Source organism: Grammomys surdaster, unplaced genomic scaffold, assembly GCF_004785775.1.
Source record: "Grammomys surdaster isolate TR1022 unplaced genomic scaffold, NIH_TR_1.0 115375, whole genome shotgun sequence".
NCBI classification, from domain to species: domain Eukaryota; kingdom Metazoa; phylum Chordata; class Mammalia; order Rodentia; family Muridae; genus Grammomys; species Grammomys surdaster.
In genome coordinates, this window is record NW_021613074.1 from 24,070 (window position 1) to 46,862 (window position 22,793).

A 22,793-nucleotide genomic window follows, 5' to 3' on the forward strand; every position below is an offset into this window, starting at 1 on the left:
ATCTCCAGGATGAGACTGAGACCTGGAGGCACCCAAGAATCATTTGAGTTTTCCTAGCTTTATCACTTTACATGGAGGATATGGAACCTGAAGAGGATACCTCCTGGAGTCAGGAAGAAAGTCTAGTGGGGTAGTAGAAAGACCAACCCATGCAAGAACTTTGAACCCTCAATTTATCCTGTATTCAAGAAATGTAGGCATGTGTGATGTAACAAAGACTGGAGAAATGTCCATCCAATAACCAGCACAATTTGAGATACATCACATGGGCAAGCACCATTCCTTGACACTATTAAGGATATTTTCCTATGCTTATAGACAGGAGTCTTGTATGGCTAGCATCTGAGAGACTCTGTCCACCAGATGATTCAAACAGAAGCAGAGTTCAGATAGGAGAGATTTAATTAAATCATCTCATTCAGAATTGAAGTTTAGAAGTTCTTTTATTCTCTGGATATTGTTCAAATGTGGGTATCTATATTATTCCCTTCTTTTTCTGAGATAGTCTTCACAAATGAGTCTTGAGGGAAACAAAGTTCTCTGAACATAGCATGATATCTGAAATCCATTTTACTTCTATGATATATTAGCAGAATAATAGTAATTGATTTTCCCCTGTGTCCACGGTCTATATTGGGTTTTGATCATCCATGTACTGTAAGGACTAGAATACATCCATAAAATGGACCTTAAATTCGGCTGTTTATCTGCATAACATTTTTGTAACTATTTTACCATGATATCATGGAGACATGACACTCTTACAAATTTAAATATTTAAAGCTGGGTTAAATTTAGATTTATTTTCTGATATCTATCATGCAAAGTAAATTTCAGTACTAAGAGTACTAGCCAGTAGGCATGAAAGCTCTAGTTAGGTACCAACTCTGCTATTCGAGATTCTATGAGATATATAAGTTTTGTCAGCAGAATAGAGAACTATATACCCCCAAAAATGTTTCATCACACTACATGGACACCTGCTCTGCTATGTTCAGCATTATTAGTAATAGACAAAAGCAGGAACAACTGAAAAGATTTCCCACTACACTACAAGTACAACTGTTCCACTATGTTCATAGCTGCAGTTTCCCTAATAGACAAAATCAGAAAACAACCTAGATGTTCCTTAAATGAAGAATAGATACAAAGATGTGGTTCATTTACATAATGGAATGCTACTCAGCTATTAAAAATGAGGACAAAATGAAGTTTGCAGACAAATTAATGGAGCTAGAAAATATCATCCTGAGTCAGGTAACCCAGACTCAAAATGTCATGCATGGTATGTACTCAGTGATAAGAAATATTATCCAAAATTACAGAATACCCATGACACAACTCACATACCATAAGACATTTAACAAGAAGGAAGGCTTAATTGAGCATATTTCAATCCCATTTAAAAGGTGGAACAAAATTATCTGGGGAAGCAGAAGGAGGGACCTGGATGAAAGAGGAAAGGGTGAGAGTAAAAGTAGGAAAGGATCAGGTATGGGGAAATACAGAAAAGAAGCTCAGTGAGTCAGAGTACCAGAAGAAGCAGAAGAATTGAATGTGAGAATCTCCCACGATTCAATGGGGATAACCTTAGCAGAAATGCCCAACAGTGAGGAGACTGAACCTGAAGAGACCACCTCCAGTGTGTAGACAAGACCCCAGTGGAGGAATATGGAAACCTACATATATTGAAAAAATTTGAGACAGAATTGTTCCTGTCTAAAAGAAATGAAAGGACAAAAATATAGAGAGATTGAAGGAAAGGACATTCAGTTATAGAAACTACTTGGGATCCACCCCATGGGTGCACACCAAACCCTGAGACTATTACGGATACCGTGTTGTGATTGCAGATAGCAGTCTAGCATGGCTGACCTTTCAGGATCTCTACCAATTCCAGACTGATACATATGCTGATATTTTTAGCCCACTATTGGACTGAGATCAAGGAACCCTGTAGAAGACTAAAGGAAGGATTAATGGACCTGGTAGGGATGGCAACCTCACAGGAAAACTAAAAGAATGAACTCCTGGACCCCTGGAAGCTTCCAGAGACTATGTCACCAACCAAAGAGCATACACAGGCAAGTTCTTGGCTGCCAAGATATATGCAGCAGAGGACTGCCTTGTTTGGCCTCACTGGGAGAGGATGTTTCTAGTGATGTTGAGACTTGATCCTCCAGGGAATCAGGAAAATAGGGCATGACTGTTTCCCAAGTGTTAGGTTTCAAACCTGGGACAAGTGGCCAAGGTACCAATGTATCAAAGCATACAATAACATTCAGGTTTCCATGCAGCCAGCACTCCTTTCAGATACAGGGTCCCCCTTGCTGGCATATACCACCACAAACCTTTAAATTTTTAAGCCCTGGGCCTGGCCTTCTATCTACCAAAATGTGCTTCTCAATGTATTCCATGTATCTTCTTTATCTGGTCACTTTTTTCTTTCCTTTGGTCAGGCATAGTGGTTGCTACATTGGTTCCCTTCCTTTTCTCTTCTCCCTCTCCACACTTGGTTCAGGGATATGTCCACTCTGAACTCTTCCAGATGCCCCTGACTCTGACTAGGCTATCTAACATATCTCCAATAAAATTTCTTCTTCATCATACCCAGAACCGTTCAGTTATTAAAAATACTTGACTTTTTCATTCACTGACAACCTTTTTCTAGTGTCCATGTAGGTACATTCTGAGCCTCAGTTCAATTTAATATAACTCATGTCTGTATGTATAGAAAATGTCAGAAGTTAGATGAATATTGGAGATATGGTAATAAACATTCTAGGTTACTTAACTGAATCAATAAGAAATGTAGATGTGTCTGATCTGTTCCTGAGGTGCACTGTTCTCAGGGATACCAAAAAGACTTATGATTTGCTAGAATGTATAATGTCCATGAGTGAAATTGCACCATTCTTGTGGTTTCCCTTATCAAAATCACTGTTCTTATCATGATAACACTAGGGTTTCATTGAATTGTGTGATGGAGAAACATCATCAATGTTGTTTACCCTCCTAAGCATTCAATTCTGGTGACATCAACGGAATCATTTCTGCAAGTGGAGGTGATATTTTTGGATGTAGTTTTATATTAGACTCAGGGGCAAATACATTTTAACCTATGGCAAAACAGAACTCCATTTTTACAGATGCAGCAGGCTGTAATGTAGAGAACATTCTTAGAAATGAGAAGTGACAGCTGAGACCCCAAAAACCAATACCCAGTTATGTTTCCTCCTATTGCTGCTCTGTACCCATCCTTTGTGTGTGCTTTGTGCTGTCAGCTGCTTCTCAGTGCTCTTCGAGGAAGGTTTATGTCTGGGTTTACACAGATGGTCCTTCACTGTGTCTCTCTTGCACAGTAATATATGTTAGCATCTTTGTCTGTTAAGCTGTTTATCTGCAGGTAGGCCCTACTTTTGGAATCATCTCTTGAGATGATGTATCTGCCTTTCACAGACTCTTATCATAAGTTGCATAATTATGAGTTTTTGTGGCAATTAGAGCAACGAACTCAGGTCCCTTTATTGGAGAGTGAGAGATCCATTCTATCCAGTAGTTATAGAAAGGGAACTCCGAGGTGACATAGGATAGTTTTAGGGAATTTCCAGGCTATATCAAGCCTCCTCCTGCCTCTTCCAGCACCCCACACTAGAAAACTCAAATAGATAATCTTGTTAATCAAGGGTCAAAATTACCCATGGTCCCTCTCACTCAAATCTACTCACACTCTCAGTATATGCTTTTTATCTCTTAATTACCTTTTTAAAGGGAAACAAGGAAAATCCATCTCAGTCCCAATGCCATACCGATGGCCTGTGCTCTTATTGATCTCTCAATGGGAAGACTTCTGAGTTCAGATCTTTGTACTTCTGTCAGAGTAACAGGGTTCAGGGCTGATTTCATGAGAAGAGATGAAATTATCTGCATGTCTTCTTGTTATATCATGAGCTCAAGAGCAGAAGCCTTAGAGAAGGAAATAATGATGTAGATGCCATAAAATATATAAGGTCCAAAGTGCCATTTATAATATCAAATTATTTCTTATTGTCCTGGGGATGTAGCTTAATTGCTAGTGTATTTTTGCATGCTAGAAGGCATGCATTCATTTCCACCAATACATGATAGCCAAGAACTTTAAAGTATAAAATTAAGAAAACCTAAAATATAATTATATGAGAAGTGATATTTGCTCGGTGTGGTGAGGGAAGTTGGTCCTCTATGAGTTTGAGAGCAGCTTAGTCCAAGAGGAGAGTTCCAACACAGCCAGTACTATACAGAGAAGCCCTGTTTTTTAAGAATCAGTTTTGAAAAACCAGAGAGAGAGAGAGAGAGAGAGAGAGAGAGAGAGAGAGACAGAGACTGAGAGACACAGAGACTGAGACATAGACAGAGACAGAGAGATGGTGTTCAAAGTTCATTGAATACTGAATGTTTGCAATAAATTGATTTATTAAAATGTGGCTGAGGATATATATCTGTGGTAGAGTATATTAGGCATAATGTTCAAAATTGATCCTGAAAAATTATATATATATTTGATATCTGATTGTATTTGAACAATGAAATATTTTGAAGACCAGACTTTAGCTTTTAGGTCTTCTAAGGCAGCTCTTCCAATCAATCACAGAAGCCTGATTCTCATCATCACATAAGTACTTTCAGATCTTCTGTGACTTTGTTAAAACATTCAGTGGCCAAGTTTCATTCCATGCTATACCCTTCAGCTCATCAGATCCACAAGGACTTGCAGAACCCACCTGGTTCTTTAGAAACCTGCATGTTCTACACCACCTGTCTCAAAGAGCAGCTTTGACATTCTGTGTAAACTGAGGGGATAATTGTACTTGAAGATTAGCTGGGAATCTGGAGAATGCTCCCTGGAGCATGACAAAAAAATCGTTTGGGAGCTGAAAGGGGCCTTACGGGAAAACAATTCCTTGGGGATTGGAAAAGTAATTTGAAAATGACAAAACAGAAATGGGAGGACAAATCATACACACATACACACACACATACACACAAGCATACACATACACATTTGGAGACACACACAAACTCACAAACACACACAGAAAATGGGTGAAGAGAACTTCAGCAAGATACAATGAGGAAGCTGCTATAAGCAAACACAGTCAATCATTTTTTTCAACAGCTTATATATCCCAGCAAATTTTAAAGCAATATAGAAATTATCATGTGATTGCATTCTGTTTTTCTTTTCTATTTCCCAATAAGTTCATATGAAAATTTTTATATACTGCAGGATAAAAAAAAACCAAATTATTTCTATGAAAACACATACAGTCATAACTGAGCAACCTGTTATAAAGTAACAAAGTGTGCACAAGAAAGTAATCATATCAGTCAGTTTTTCTTAATGAAAAGTTGTAATTTGTAATGGAATGTAATTTGTAATTTTTAATGGAAAGCTGTAGGAGTTGTTTTATTATTTTGCCTGAAAAGTATTATTTAACAAACATTAATGAATCATACATCTAAACTTTTATATAAAAACAGTCAGTCACTTCTAAGATAAATCCTCACAATCCACATTTTTTATCAGTAAATTTTATTAAGTCATATCAGGAAGCTGATGGCAAAATGTATAAAAAAATTAATTATCACCAGTTCAGTGTCAGTAGGGTCACTAGAGCCAGTGCTAGTCAGATCACTAGCTCAACTATTAAAAGTGTGTTTTTCTCAATTCAAATTGTTCCTTAAGATTTTCTACACCTGAGAGACTAACAAATACATATCACTGTACCTTCACTAACAATTTATTTTTCCAAATGCTTTCTAAGGTCTTTTGTCAGTGCTGAAAATCGATATATCTAAATGTCTTTCAAGGATCATGAATAATCCATTAATCTGTTCAAGCAACAATACTTAGGCAAACCCAAGTGATATTATTGTGAATTCCAATGAGGGGCTGGAAGATACCTTACAGTTATCATTCAATTCTTTAATTATAACGAATATGAAGGCAACAAGAAAAAGAAAACTCTACAACAGAGTGACTCATCAGGACATGTAGTCCTCTGGGATTTGCCTATCTGTAGCACACCCACAGTAAATCTGCCATCCATTGGGTCATATTCCATGAGTTGTAAAGTGATTTGTTGCTCCTCCTGCATAATAGGAGACAACCAACATATCCAATTTTTTTCTTTCCCACAGCCTACTTTCTTACTGTGATCTTTATCTTTATCCTATCACCTCATCTTTGCTCTGTCCCATTATCTTAGGTACTCTTCTTCATGGTCTTAGTTTTCTGAACTTCTGAGTACACATTGCTCTTATGTAGTGGAGAAACTGCCCACTCCTCAAGGTTCTTGTTTGAAAGTGCCATAATACTACCTAGCGTTTTCAGAATCTTTCTTCCCCATGCCTTTTTTAGCATTTCAACAGTATTTTGTTTTCCCTGTGAGTCCTAATTCTATCTAGTTTCAGGTTCTTGTCCATCTGAGCAATGTCATTAATGGGTACAATATCATGGGATAGTCCTATAATACAATCAGTTATTGGATAATTTTACTATTAAAGGTACTCTGCATGGTACCAAAGCAGAAATACAATCAAAACTCAGATAAAATCTCTTGGACATACAAGGTTTTTCTTCTTGTAGGACACAAATGTAGTTTCTAAGGATATCCTCAAAATATAACCTTGTAATCTTAGATAAAAGCTCCATCTCCCTCACCAAAAAAAGTTTTGTTGTTTTAGTTGCAAATGAAGACTATCACAGAGATAGATACACACTACATAAACATGCAAAGAACAAGTTACCCTGTGATGCCCAACTACATATGGTACATCGTCAAAGCAAATCCTACAACTAAGCTCACAGAAAAAAAATCATAAAGGGTATGGCAGAAGGATTGAAATGTTGCAGGATTAGGATGACAGGTGAGATGGTATCTTGAGATAGAAGAGTGATGATGCACCCAGAAAATCAAAGCATTATTGATTCTAAACTATACATCGTATTATTGGGAAAACATCAAGTAAATATAACTGTGCCTGCATATAAAGACTTATAGGTAAGCAACAGCTACTGAGAGATTGACAAATACTTTTCTTCAGAGCAAGCTTCCTTATGGGTTCACTAGTAAGTTTATTGCTCTAAATACATAAACACACACACACAAACACATACACGTACATATACATATATACACACGCACATACATATATACATATATACACACATATTCAAAGTGTGTTCAATATGTTACACCTATATGCAGACACACACTGGTAAAAATATCATTTTTTGAGGAAGTCATGAATGTTCAAGTGAGTGAGACACGAATAAGGGAAGAATTTGAGTGAGTGTATTGATGCGTTCAACACTTAGGTTACAAAATAGCCAAAAGATACTTTGATTAAAAAATAATAGCAACCAGAAAATTTCCTCTCACACATAACTCCTTCATACATGTTTTCTTTTTACCACTATCAGTGAGTGGGAAGCATTGAGAATCCTGGGCTGGTTTCCTCAGACAGAGTTAGCAGGGTCAGTGTTGGGAACGTTTTCATGAACAGAGGGAGGCAGCATTTGGATTTCTGCTGCTAAATTATGAGTTATGTTTTGGAAATACTAGACAAATAAATGCTCAGAATCAATGAGAGAGGAAAAGCTGAGTAATAAAGAATCGAAGAATTATCTACTATTTATTACAGAGTTGTGATTTAACTCAGTCCTATTGTTTTTTACCGCACACCTCAATTTCTCATTTGCTCCACATAGAGCATTCTAATACAACTTTGATAATTTTAAAAAGACTAGCAGTGTTTATGAGTGCTGAGTCAAGATATTAACCTGAAGAAATTGGTTTTATGGCTGTAGCTAAGTGTTGATTCATGGAAAATGACTGGTGTTCGATACTCAAGATTGAAAATAAATAATATATAGGTTTGATACAATATTATTTTTCTGGAAATAACTTCTAGATATTTGACACAGTTTGTTTGTATTAATTGTGTCTCTTGTAGTCTGTGTTTTATATCATATCTCATGTATTTCATGTATATCAGATCACTAATTTGAAATATTTTCAAGCAACAAAAGAACCATAACTCTGAATACCAGAAGGGGGAGAGAGATCTAGAACCTCTAATCTAGGGCACTTCTTTAATTTCATTCTCTCCAGCCCTATCCCCTCTCTATGACATGACATTCTATAATGATTGTAATGACTTAGCATGAAGAGCCTTGAAATGGTTTCCCATGAGACAAGATTTTAAGTTCCTAGTTTTTCAATATATGAATTTATTCTACTATGAAATAAACTGTTTTCATGGTGGTGGAAAGGGTCTTAGAATTATATCATTTCTATATCTGTTGCATTCCCAGGAGAGTGATATAAATTCTAAAAACCAACTGTATTTTCTATGTCAGATCATACATACACTCACATGATTTTTCTAACTACCAAAGGAGATGGTCTCCTGGGTCTTGTAAGTGGTTTAATGAGAGTAAAAACTGAGTAGAGTCAGAAAACATCCTTGATGGGCCATCTGCACCTGCTTCACTGGTTCTGCATGACAAATTTATTTTGGCTTATCATTTTGCTCATGGTAAAGTGATTTTGCAGTATGATTGATAATATGAACATGGTGTCATTTGAAGTTACAATATACAATAATAGACAATATCCCGCTGTGTTTAGTTTGACTGAACATGGTCTCCAATTGATTCATCTAAATCTCATATAAGCATGGCTTTAATAAGTTTTAGAGAGGTATTTGTTTTATTTTGTAAATTACAAATCTAAAATATAAAATGTATTCTTTACCAGGTTTTCCTGAAGAGTTCAATCTCTCTCAATTATTTACATCCAAAACACTGACCTCTTTCCTTGCATCACAGAGTCCCTCCCCCAATTGTTTCTCCCACACCTGGCACATCAAGTTTCTGCATTATACAGATCATATTTCACTGAACCAGTAAAGGCATCACTGTTGAGGAATTGATCCAATTGGCAGGCTACTACTTTAGGGACATCCCTGACTACAGCAGTTGGGAGACTCACATGGAGGTTTTGCTGCATTTCTTGTATACATTTGCTTACCTGTGGCTGCAGTCTAGCTAATGTATGTTCTTTGGTAGATGGATCAGTGTTTGATAGTTCTCAGGGTTCTAGATTAGTTGACTCTGCAGGTATTGCTGTATAATTCCTATTGCCTTTATGGCCTACAATCTTTCTTCCAACTCACCTTTCATAGTCTCTGACTTCCTTCCAATGTCTGCTTGTGTGTATATGCATCTGTGTCTGTCAGATGCTGGGTATTGCATTTCACAGGACAGTTATGAAAGGCTTGTTTTGCAAGCATAGCAGACACTCTTTAATAGTGTCAGATATTGGTATGACAGTTATTGATTGGATATTCTTTCAGTATCTCCTCCATCTTTTTCCCAGCATTTCTTTTAGACAAAACATATTTAGGATTCAAAATCCCCATCTCTCTTCCACCCAGTTCCATTTATCCCTTTGCATACTGTGATCATTTTTTCCTTCTAATAGATATTCAATCATTCTCACATCAGCCTTCTCTCTTGTTTAGCTCCTCTGGTTCTGTCAGATGTATCATGGTTATCTGGTACCTTATGGCTAATATCCACTTATTTTGAATACATACCATGCATGTCATTTGGGGGCTCAGATACATCTCTCAGAATGCTACCTTCTAGTTCTAGTCATCTGCCCACAAAATAAGTATGATGTCCTCATTTTAATAGCTAAATAGTATTCCACTTTACAAATGAACCACATTTTCTGTACCCATTCTTCAATTGAGAAACATCTGGGTTGCTACTCATTTCTGGATACTAGGAATAAATCTGCTATGAACATAATGGAGCATGAGTCTTCTAGGATTTCGGAGAATCTTTTGTGTATATACTCAAGAGCAATATAACTGGGTCTTAAGGAGAACTATTTCCAATTTTCTGAGAAATTGCAAGATTGATATTCAGAGTGGTTGCACATGTGTGCAATCAATTCATCAATGGAGGAGTGTTCTCTTTGGCCCACATCTTCAGCAACATGTTCTGTCATTGACATATTGATCTTAGCCATTCTGATTGGTATATGGTATAAGGAATCTCATATTGATATGCCTTTCCCTGATGACTAAGAATATTGAATATTTCCTTAGATGCTTCTTGATTATATGTGAATACTCTGTAGGGAATTGACCTTAATAAAAGGTCAATAACCCATTTTCGAAATGGGTTATTTGGTTTGTTGGAGTCTGTCTTATTGAGTTATTTATATATTTTTGAGATTAGCCCTCCTTTGGATGTAGGGTTAGTGAAAGTCTTTTATCAAATCTATAGGCTGCTGGGTTTTTTTTTCCTATCACCAGTGTCTTTTCCCTTACCTAAGGTTTTCAGTTTTATGAGGTCCAATTAGTCAACTGTTGATCTTAGAATCTAGGACATTTGTGTTCACTTGGCAAATTGTTTTTTGTACAAATGCATTCAAGGCTATTTCTTACTTTCAGTTCTATGAGATTTAGGGTATGCATTGTACGTTGCAGTCCTTGATACACTTGGACATGAGTTCTATGTAGGTTGATAAATATGGATCCATTTTCATTCTTCTACAGGTAGACATCCAATCACAGCAGTACATTTATTTTTTCTTACTTATTTTATTTATTTATTATTAAATATCATCAATCATTTTTATAATCTAGTAATTATTCCCTTCTGCCACCCCCTGAGGGATTCATCATCTCATCCTTCCTCCCCCTTCTCCAAGTGGATGCCTTCTCACCCTGTCAGGCTACTCCATTCCTTGGGACCTCAAGTCTCTTGAGAGTTAGGTTCATCTTCTCCCACTGAGCCTAAACCAGGCAGTCCTCAGCTGTATATATGTCGAGGGCCTCTTACCAACTAGTATATGTTGCCTGGTTGGTCCTCAGTTTATGAGAGACTTCTGGGATCCAGGTTAGTTGGGATGGTTAGTTTTCCTATAGGGTGGCCCTCTTCCTCAGTTTCTTACAGCTTTTCCTGATTCAACCACAGGGGTTTCAAATTCAGAATATTGGGTGTGTATAGTCTTAATGGAATCAGATATACACATGTCTGCTGTAATTTCTTATAGAATTTATGACTTAAACTTGTGAAATTTGATGAAAGATGCCTGGAATACTATGTGACCATGCATTCTGAAAAACAACAACAAAAACATGAGAAGTAAGTATGATAAAAATGAGTAGAGAAGAGCAGAGAGGCTGCCAGGCATTTTTTTCCCCATGAGACAAGATTTTTTTCTAAACAGGCTTGTTTTTCTGACTTGGACAGGCCTGTTTTCATAAAGACTAGGAGTTCATCCATTTAGCAATAGGATTGTAAAAGTATTTCATTCTATGAGCAATGAAGGCTAGAGCTAAATTTTTATCCAGGAGTGAGTACTGTCTCTCCTGAAGCATGCTCAATGAAACCTGATCATACAGACTTTTGTCCCATCCACCAAACACACATACACACAAACACATACACACACACACTCACACAAACACACACAAAGCACACACAGGCACACACACATTTGTATGTGAAGGTGTGTGTATATAATATAAGTATGTAATTTGGTGAGCAAGATGATTGAGCCCTATCAGAATGTATATGTGGAGTTTGAGTGTGTGTGTGTGTGTGTGCACGTATATGCATAATTGCCTGTTTATGCTGTTTATGAGGGTTTTTTTCCTGTGAGCATGACAATCTTTTTCTTTGCCACAAAGCATAAATAAACTCCAAAACTTCCTCTCATCTGGGCAGCAAGTGGCAAGGCACCTGGGCAAAAGAGAAAGAGATTCCAACCATTAATTCTTTATTCAATTCCCTGTGGCTGGCAGCAGAAATTAGTTACCAAATGTACAGCAGTCTGTGTGTGCATATATATATATATATATATATATATATATATATATATATATGAATTAAAAGAAGACCCTGAGCACCCTGCTATAGCAGAGGACATTCATTCTCCTCCTGACACATGTGTACTTTCATTTGACTCCTGAACCATATAAGTTAGCTTCCCTTACCCTTTCCATCTTTCCTGTTCTCTGAGCCCTCTGAGACAAGCCAAGCTGCCCTGAGTAGCCTGCTAGTCCAGCGAGGTACTTCACTTCCTGCATAGTCCTTATCCAACTTCCTTGTACTGGAGGCTCCCGAACCATAAAGAACGATAAGTTCAGCACCATAAAGTTCAAGGATACCCATCAGAGGCCTGCCACACCAAGAACATCTCAGTCCACCTGCCTCCCAATACTACCTACAAACTGAAAATTAAGGGATCAAAACCACCCAGATGGATAAAAGACTTCAAGATAACAAAAGCCAGGGCAAAATGACATATCCAAAGCACAGCTACTCACTAGAGCATGCACAGCATATCTTAACACAACAGAAAAACAACAACAACAAAAAGACCTTAAATACAATCTTATAGTGATGATAGAGGCCTTTAAAGCAGAAATAGATAAATCCTTTAAAACACACAAGAAAACACAATAAAGTGGTGAAGAAAATAAAAAAAAAAAACTGTACTAATCCTGAAAGTGGAAATACAAGCAATAAAGAAAACACAGACTGAGGAAATCCCAGATATGGAAAACCTAGGGAAGAGAACAGAAACAACAAAGGCAAGCATCATTAACAGAGAAAATAGAGATGGATTAGAAAATCTCAGGCATAGAAGATACAATAGAAGAAATAGATACATCTGTTGAAGAAAATAACAAATCTAAATAAAAATCCTCGAAACAAAACTTTCAGGAAATTTTGGATACTATGAAAATATCTAACCTAAAATAATATAAGTAGTAGAAGGTGGAGGGTGGCAGCTCCAGGTACTAGAAGAAAAATAATCTCAAGAAAATTACAGAAGAAAACTTTCCAAGCCTACATAAAGAGAAATCTATAAACATACAAGAAGTTTATAGAACACCAATTATACTGGACCAGAAAAAAAATCACCTGCCACAAGTAATCAAACACAAAATCCATCTATTGACCAAAGAAAGAATATTAAAAGCTCTAAGGAAAAATACTAGGTAGCATACAAAGGCAGAGCTTTCAGAACTACATTTGAATTTTCAGCCAAGATTCTCAAACCTAGGATGGCCTGGGAGGATATCTTGCAACATCTAAAATACCACAGGTGTCAAACTAGACTATTATACCCAGCAAAACATCCATTAATCATAGATTGAGAAAATAAAATATTTAAGACAAATCCAAATTCAAATAGTATCTATCCACAAATCCAGCCCAATTTAAAAAACAAAACAAGGAAAACTCCAATACAGAAAGAATAACTTCATTCAAGAAAACACAGGAAACACATAATTCCACACCAGCAAAACCAAGGAAACACATACACGCACACGCACACGCACACGCACAATCAAAACCAACACCAAAATAACAGAAAGTAACAATCACTGGTCATTAACATCTGTCAATATCAATGGACACAATTCCCCTAGAAAAAGACACAAGTTAACAGAGTGGCTGTAGAAACAAGATAAATCATTCTGTTACATAAAAGAAACATACATGAGCATTAAGCTAAATATTGACCTCTGTGGATCACGCCCCCAGAGCCCAGAGAGAAGGTGGAGAGAACAAATCTCTGCCTCAAGAATTCCCTGGCCCTGCCCTTGTTCCCCGTTTCTGATATATAAGCAAACACTTTCCGACATGTTTCTGGAGAGCCTTTTGTCATCCAAACCCGCTGTCTGTTAATAAATCAGCACATCTTAAATCTCTACATATCTCGTGAAATTCTCGACTCATTGTGTAAGCCAAAACCCATGCGACCGGGCGGGAGTGGGGGAGAGCTGGCGAGCCGAGGGACACTTTCTCCTGAGAGCGGAGGTTCTCATGCTGCCCTGCTCTAGCTGAGTGGAGGCAAGCAGGATGCTCTCTGCCCGCTTTTGTTGGAGCCTCAGCTTCTCCTCTGGGGCACAGCATCCAGGCATCTCTGCTCTTGGGACTCTGTAGCTGCTTGTAGCAGAGAGTGCCACTGGCCAAGGTTGCAGCTCCCAGGACCCCCCTGACATCTGCGGGCAGGCACATGGGCGATGGCCCACGCCCACGCCCGGGCTGCCCCCGCAAGACCCTGGTGCGAGATCTGCTTGACAGACCTCCACTGGGGTTTTTTTGGCCTGAGTGACTCCTGGGGTTTTCAAGTTGCCTCTGGGTTTCTGCAGTTCAGTGAAGGGAGAGGGCCAGTAGAATTATAGATGCCAATGTGGCTTCTGGGGTTGTGATTTCAATTCTAGAGCTTTTAGTATTTGCTTGCCCTCCAGGACAAGAGTTGTGTGCAGCTAGAGTTCTGGCTTGAGATGTCATACTTTGGAAATGTGGTGCCATTGAAGATTTCTGCATATCTTTTAAGGAGTGTAGTGGACGCTGGGCATTGTATTAACTGAAATTCAAAGTACCAGTGTGGTTTCCTATAAAGCAGGTGTCTTCTTCCAGAGTTCTGGGGCACAATTGGTGGTTTTCCTACTTTAAATTAGAATGCTTGCTTATGCTTGGTGTGTGCTGCATGCCACCTTTTGGTACAAAGCTCCTCTGCAAGGAGGTTTATGTCTAAGCTTAGACTGAAGACTCTACACTGTGTATCTTGCACAGTAATATGTGGCTGTGTCCTCAGTAGTCACAGAGTTCAGCTGCAGGAAGTATTGGTTCTTGGATGTGTCTCTAGTGATGGAGATTCGACTTTTAAGAGATGGGTTGTAGCCAGTGTTACCACCAGAGTTTATGTGCCCCATATACTCCAGTTTTTTTCCTGGAAACTGCCGGATCCAGCTCCAGTAATATCCACTGGTGATGGAGTAGCCAGTGACAGAACAGGTGAGGGACAGTGACTGAGAAGGTTTCACCAGGCCAGGTCCTGACTCCTCAAGCTGCACATCAGACAGGATACCTTCAGAGAAGAAGAGTCATTTCTTTCAATCACACATTTTAAAATATCCCTCATGAGCACATGTATGAAATGGCATCACTCACCAGGAAGGACTGACAACAGGTACAGAAGACTCAACACTCTCATCTTTTAGGCTCCACCTCCTTTTCTTCAGAGATCAAACTCCAGTGAGAGATATATGTGCTTACACAGCCCAGGAGGGGATTTAAGTTAGAGCTAGAAGAAGCATTTGCATGCAGGGAGCCTGCCTTGCCTTTATAATTGGGGAAGGTGAATACTGAATGCGCTTGGTGATTAAAATATGTACATCACTGTCTCTAGCTTCCTATAGTTTGAATCTGAGATAAGAGCAGTAAGTCTGAAAAATCATAGGAAAAACATCTAGCCATGATCCCACTTTCTCATGTTACACCAACCTCCCTTCTTATCCTCTGGTGATCATGTGATTTTAAGCTCTCAAGTCAGTGCCAGCCTTCCTTTCACGATTGTTTTCCTGATATCTTCGTTTCTTATTAGTAAGTACATACTGTTCTTACTTTTCTCCTCTTTTCTCACCCAGAATATGTGTTTCTGTCTATCCTAAAACTTGGTATACACTCTTGTTGCACAGATGACCACCTATGTTTCCAATAGCAAGTCCTGAGCTTTATGCACAGGAGTGTTGTAGGTCAGTTACATGACACATTTTTTTCCTTTTGGGAGTATTTCCAGACAGAATTCCACAGGAACTACAAGTTAAACATACCATGCATTGTGTATTCCCTTTTACCAATTTCTCATGATCATTTGGTGTTATTTATCTCCTCAATGAATATCATTGTTGCCTAGATTAGATGACATATCAAATTAACGTATTAATTTAACACTTTCTTGATAGATGATGATGTTGAAAGCTTTAAAAAGTGTTTAGAATTCATATGTTTTATGCTTATTTTTTCCATTACACAAACAAACTATAAAATTTTTCAAAGTATGACTGATATCATCGTGTTGAAGCAATTCATTCTTGGCCTTTCAAGGGTTGAGGGCAGAATTCTCTGTGCTGTGCAAATCAATCAGTGAATAACCCACTAGACCATCTTTTCTATCCAATCTCACTCTATATCGCATGTGCAATGCTCTCTTTCTGATCCATTACAGTCCTTTCAGTTCATGATTGTCTACAGAGAATTTTTCAATGCTCTGTCATTTTCAGTGTCTGAGAAGCATAAAAACAGAATTACAAACACTACAATGACTGTGTGGTGTGGAAAGTGTTGTGATCTTCTAGATCATAATGTGTTTCTTTATAATGACAGGTCTTTTGACAAGATATCTGATTTAGAATGAATAGGGTCTCAAGTGCTCCTATGATTTGGATCCCAGGAATGTCTCTGAATTGTCTTAAAAGCAGAAAAATGATCTCTGGGTGAGGATGAGTCTAGTTATAACTGTACTGAACCAATAGATTTTATAATCTCCCTGCTTACACTTCCATCATTTTTCATGGTGAGTTTTTGCTCCTGCCAACCAAAAGAAAAATTACTGAATGTTAAAATGATCAAGGAGAAGTAAGATTACCTGCAGGAGGGAGACAGCAACACTTACAGGAAATCACCCATCTTTACACTTCTCTGGCTCCCTAAGGATGAGAGTTCTATCCTTGTCCACAATGGGAGGTATGTGCAGGTCATGAAACAATGAGACTATTTACTGGTGTGTCATTAAACACCATAAATAAATTTTGTTCTGAGGAACTTATTCAGGAAATTTTAAACAAGTTTGTATGAAGCCTTATGGAAAATGAAGACCATCAAATGCACTAACGAATCAGTGAGAAAAGTGTCAGTTTATTTATTATGTTCAAAGGAACTTGCATGAGGTTTTGGCTATTTCTTTAGCTTCTGCAGCAAAGACATCATTTTACCTATGATCTTTCACACATTTCTAAACATTCAACTTATACTCTTTTTTTGGTTTTGTTTGTTTTTTGTTTTTGTTTTTGTTTTTGTTTTTTGTTTTTGTTTTTTTGAGACAGGGTTTCTCTGAATAGCCCTGGCTGTCCTGGAACTTACTCCGTAGACCAGACTGGTCTCAAACTCAGAAATCTGCTTGTCTCTGCCACCAAGGGCTGGGATTAAAGAGGTGCGCCACCACTACAGGGCCTCAATTTATATTCTTAACAACACTTGGAACACACAGTGCCTAGATTTAGTCTACTGTTTGCATTCCTCAGTTAGTCATTGGTTAGGCTAGAATGTTTCACCGAGAACACTTGTTTAATCACTTAACTAAAGGAATGACAAACCCCTGAGACTCAGGAGTGAGAAATGTATTTCCTGCAGCCCAGAGAGTTAAGCTCTTGCACGTGAATCCCTGGCACAAAAGAAGGCTGAATACAATTGAGCTGATTGTGGTATTCAACATTGGTGATTCTGTAGAGAATATTACTATTTGAAACTATTATTCTGACAACATCATACCTTTGGATGTATTTCTCAGACTATTACTCAAGGTCATACAACTCGTCTAGACCAGTATTCTCACAGGTGTACCTGGAATCCCTATCTTTGGTTTTAATCATTAGAGAAATCCTATAACCAACCCCCCCCACACATCTTCATTTGTTTTAAAAGTACTTGATAGTTCCTTTTTTTTTCCTCACTCTGTGATCCTGATGCCTCCAGGTGAGTCATACCTGCCCTGTTAATGCTCTGAATTTTGTTCAGAACAGACTGTATCATATATTTAAATATGTGCATGAGAATTATAGACATATTCCTTTAGATATTTGATCATTCAAAAAATTATTAGAATGCATGCCTCTGTAGAGCTTTACTGAAAAGTGTGAATTATTATTTGAGACCGCTTAGACACAGAATATCTTACCATCCACAATCCTCTACTTCTTTAGATCTGGAGTTCCCTGTATGCGAGGGCCCCCTGCTGGCCATCAACACCTTCTAGAGAGTTTTGTGCCTGAGCTCACAGTTCCATTTCCTCACTGTGTCAATTGCACAGTAATACATGGCATTGTCCTCATTTCTCAGATTGTTCATTTGGAGATGCAATAAGTTCTTAGAATTGTCTCCAAAGATGGCAATTCTGCCCTTCACAGACTCTGCATAGTGTCTTGCAGTACCACCATTTTTAATATCTGCTAACCACTCTAGACCCTTCCCTGGGACATAGAGAATCTAATTCATTCAGTAATTACTGAAGGTGATTCCAGAGACTTCACATGAGAGTTTAATGTACCTTCTAGCCTGACCAAGCAAATTCCAGATTCAACCAGCTGCACATCACCCTGTATGCCTGAAAACACAGAGCATCGTAGTCAGAAAGCTGTCAAATATATCCACTGTTCCTCTTATGCTTGTCCCTTCAAACAAACAAAGTCTCTTCTCTATGCATTACCTTTTAAAAGAGCAGCAAAGAAAACACACCTAAGCCTAACTCCATAGTGAGTAGCCTGTTTTCAGTGCTAATCATTGAATAAGTGACCTGACTGGAATCCAGTGCTGAGTTCTTCTGCCACAGGTGAGGCTCAGCACTGGGATGGTTTTATTGAGTGGCAGAAGTCCCTATTTGCATCACCTCTTGCTATATAGCAAGCTCTGGATGGAACTGTGTGATAAGACAGTGCTCAAAGAAGATGCAAGGGTCTTTATGTCACTGAGAATGATGACAGTTATATGTAGTTATGTCATGCCTTTTAAAATATGAAATATAAACAGCATCACATACTCTTATGTTTCCAGATCAGGCTCAGGTCTGCTGTATTATCCCCAGTGTCTGTGTTTGTACTTACACATGCTATGTACAGATTCTCTCTGAGACAATAGTTGCTGAGAATTAGACTTGTCTGATAAAGTTCTAAAATTTTTCTAAATGTGATGGGAAAATTACCAATTTTGTTCATTTCAGCTCTTGAAATCATTAGTATATATTTTGTTTGAAGCAAATGTACTTGATATCAGATCCATGGACATTGACAATCTCACATTGTATGCATCTGTATACATGAAACCTGGTGCAAATAGCAACATAGTCACAAATGTGAACACATAATTTATCCTGAATGTATCCATAATACAGGAGGATAAATTTCCTTCTGACATTAAATTTTGTTACATTGGTGAAGAGAGACATTTATTCTGTGCTATGCCTTTTTAAATCTCATTTATTTGTTCTTATAAGAATAACTTCTTTTCTTTGAACTGCTTTTAGACCTGTATTATCTGGCAGTTTTAGTCATTTATATGATGTAGACATTATCCCCTGGACTAGGTAGGATTTTCTTGGTGGAAAGAATCAGTAAAATGATTATATATCAACACAGAAATAATCATTTTATTTTCTATCCCACGATTATCTGCTCACTGGATGACAACCAGAATTGCAAAGAACCTGATAACTGCTGAGCTCAGACCGTCAGAAGTCTTTGGAAGCTCCCTAGATGGTATCTGGGACATTCACAGCATGGAGCAGACAGAAAGCGCAGGAGCTGCCCCAAGACACCAGTACCCTGAAGAATGCTCCTATGAAAAAAACATGACAGATTGTTTGTCAGGACTTGGCCTTCAGCCTTGTACTGTGGAGTCTTTTTTTGTATCGAGGATGCTCTTGAGGAAGAAAAAGTGAAGCTGGAAACAGTGGTGAAACTATTTGAGAAGAATTTGGGAGTGTGTCTCTGTTGGACAAAATATGTCAATGAAGGCAGGCTTAAGACCTGAAATGATTTACACCATTCACAGAGTTGCCTAACTCTACTTCTTTCTCGTTGAAAGCTTCATGATCTTCACTTTCCCTGGTTAGCATGATTGCTTGCTGCCCTGATGTTCTATCATCTTATAGCAATCTAGAGCTATAAACCAAATTAAACCTTTGTTTGATGTGTTGACTTGTATACAGTGTTTTAAAGCATCAACAGAAAAGGGATTAAGACAAGATTTTTCTGTGAATTCAGATTGCAGGAATCATTAATGATTATATATGCTCATTGTTGTAAACAGGGCATAATTTATATCACAAATCTTCCAGATTAATTCTTCTTTTATGTTTTTATTAATTTGAAACTATTTTAATTATTATTCTTTAATTTTTTTTTTACTGTCCAGTTCTTACCCACCTCCTGGTCTTCCCTTTGACTGTTCCTCATCCCATGCTTCTTTCCCCTATCTCAAAGAGAATGTATCAAACTCTACCACCCCACATCACCATACCTTCCCACTCCTTGTGACCTCAAGTCTCTGGAGGGATAGATGCATCTTCACTCATTAAGAACAGACTGCACAGTCTTCTGCTGTATATTTGTAGAGGGCTATTATTTCAGCTCATATATGCTACCTGGTTGTTGTGCAAGTGCCTGAGAGATCTAAGGGTGGACATGTTAGTTGAGAAAGCTAGTCTTCCTATGAGGTTGCTCTACCAGTCAGTTTGCTCCAGCTTTTCCCTATTCAGCACCAGGGGTCCCCGGTGTCTATCCATTAGTGTAAATATCTGAATTTGTCTCATTCAGATGCTTTTAGGGCTTCTCAGAGGGCAACCATGCTAGGCTCCTGTCTATGAGCACACCATAGCATCAATAATAGTGTCAGACTTTGGAGTATCTCCTTGAAATGGATCTCAAGTTGGCCCTATCACTGGGCTTCCTTTAACTCAGGCTTCTGTTTGTTTTTTGTTTTTTTTTTTTCCCTTCAGTTCTTTTAGAAAGGAACAATTCTGGTTCAAGTGGGCTGGCATGAGGAGCCTCTAGAAGGGATTGCCATGGAAAACTTCTGGGTATAATTTAAGGAGTTTTAGTGGGCTGTGGGCATTGTATTAATGGAAGATCTTAGCACTAATGTGTCTTCCTGTACAGCATTAGTCTCCTGCCAGAGTTTTGGAAAATAATTTTTTTTACCTATCCTAAAGTAAAATTTCTATGTTTGGTGTATGTTGCCTGCCCCATGTTGGTACAGAGCTGCTCTACAAGGAGGTTTGAGTCTGGGCTCACACTGATGACCTCACACTGTGCTTCATGCACAGAAATATGTGGCTGTGTCCTCAGAAGTCACAGAGTTCAATTGCAGAAAATACTGGTTCTTGCATGTGTCTCTAATGATAGAGATTTGAGTTTTGAGAGATGGGTTGTAGCCAGTGATACCACTGTAGATTATGTACCTCATCCACATCATTTTATTTCCTAGGAACTTTCAGATCTAACTCCAGTCATAACCACTGGCAATGGAGTAGCCATTGATAGAGCAAGTAAGAGACAATGACTGAGAGGGTTTCACCAGGCCAGGTGCAGACTCCTGTAGTTGTACCTCAGGCTGGATACATTCAGAGAACAAGAGCCAATTCTATTAGCCTTACATTTTCAAAAACCCTAATGGACACATGTATGAAATGTCAACACTCACCAGGAAGGTCTCCCAACATGTACACAAGACTCAACATTCTCAGCTTTTAGGCTATACCCCTTTTCTTCAGAGGTCAACCTCCAGTGAGATATGAGCTGCCACAGTCAAGGAGGGGATTTAACTTAGAGTTAGAAGGAGCATTTGCAGGCAGTGAACCAGCCCTGACTTCATAACTGGGGAAGGTGAATATTAAGTACACTTGGTTATTAAAGTATTACCATCACAGTCTCTGGTATCCTATAATATGAGTCTATGATAAGGTAATGTTGGGTTGCAGCATGCCTGGGTGTGGGTCCTGTTGGGTTGAATTTTGGGTCCTGTATCTGCTTCTCTCAAGGGGCTAGAGCTGCAGCTCAGAGAGGCACAAGCAGGACATTGACTGTGTTCATTCCATGCAGGCACTGGGTGGACATCTGGCCATGATAATCCATGGGTCTCTTCTTCAGGGGTGGAACGAACACAGGCTAGGGTCTCTCAGGGGCCAGAGCTCTTGAGCTTGAGGTTCTTGGGCCATGAGATGGCCAAAACAGATTGGTTCTCAGGCCCTTGGGCTATCAGGCACCACTGCAGAAGGCCTGAGACAGTGGAGATGTACTGGCTGGATCTACCCGTAACTGAAGGGGTGAGGGGGAGAAGCTCTGGTTGCTTCCAGTGGGGATGAGACTCTTTGTATCAGAAACTTGCTTGGCTGAGTCAAGGCTGGCTCGGCTTGCTTGCATGAGTTGGTGTCCTACTCCGTACCTGAAATGTAAAGACGTCAGCAGTGGGAGATTAGATGATGGCTCTTTAGTTGAAGACTTTTTCCATGGTTTCCCAGAGAAGAGAGTAAATCCATAGCCTTAAGATATGTATTGTCATGGCAGAAAATCAATGAAACTATACCCTGGTTTTCTCAGAGTGTGCCTGAGTTAAAATACGTTTTGCAATGGGGAGTGTCTGGGAAGAAATACTTAACTGGCTACACCTTCTGGCCTTTAGGTATCTCATTAATATGGAGATCTATCTTGAGGTTCTGTGTCCTGTAGTCATGCTCTCTACCTGTGAAGGTGCTAGAAGGAGTGTTGTCCTACATGACTGATGGCCACAGACCTCTCTGTTGGGGGCAGTAGCTATGTGAAATGAGGCCAGGGGCATAGGAGCAAGGCCAAACTTCTACTGTCCCTGAGGGTCTCTGGGGTTAAAAGCCTGCTCTACCATGTACCAGCTGCCTCTCAAATCCTTCAAGGGAGTGCTAAGACTGTAGACATCACAGGAAACACATCTAGACATGATCCCACCTTCCAATCCTAGACCAACCTCCCTACAAACCATATCCAGCATCTGGGATTTTAAAGCTTCAAGACAGTGCCAAACTTCCTTTCATACTTGTGTTCCTGATTTCTTACTAGTAATTCTTACTTTCTTACTAGTAATTCCACACTGTTTCTAGTTTCTTCTCGTTCCCCGCCCA

The 22,793-nt window shown here is 38.7% G+C and overlaps 1 gene segment (V, D, J or C); it reads right to left on the reverse strand.

The window, feature by feature from the left end:
• Positions 1-14,640: 14,640 nt before the first annotated feature.
• Positions 14,641-15,155, reverse strand: LOC114635665. The segment is given in 2 exon segments: positions 14,641-14,957; positions 15,041-15,155. Coding segments are annotated over 2 exon segments (360 nt in total).
• Between the last annotated feature and the right edge of the window lie 7,638 nt (positions 15,156-22,793).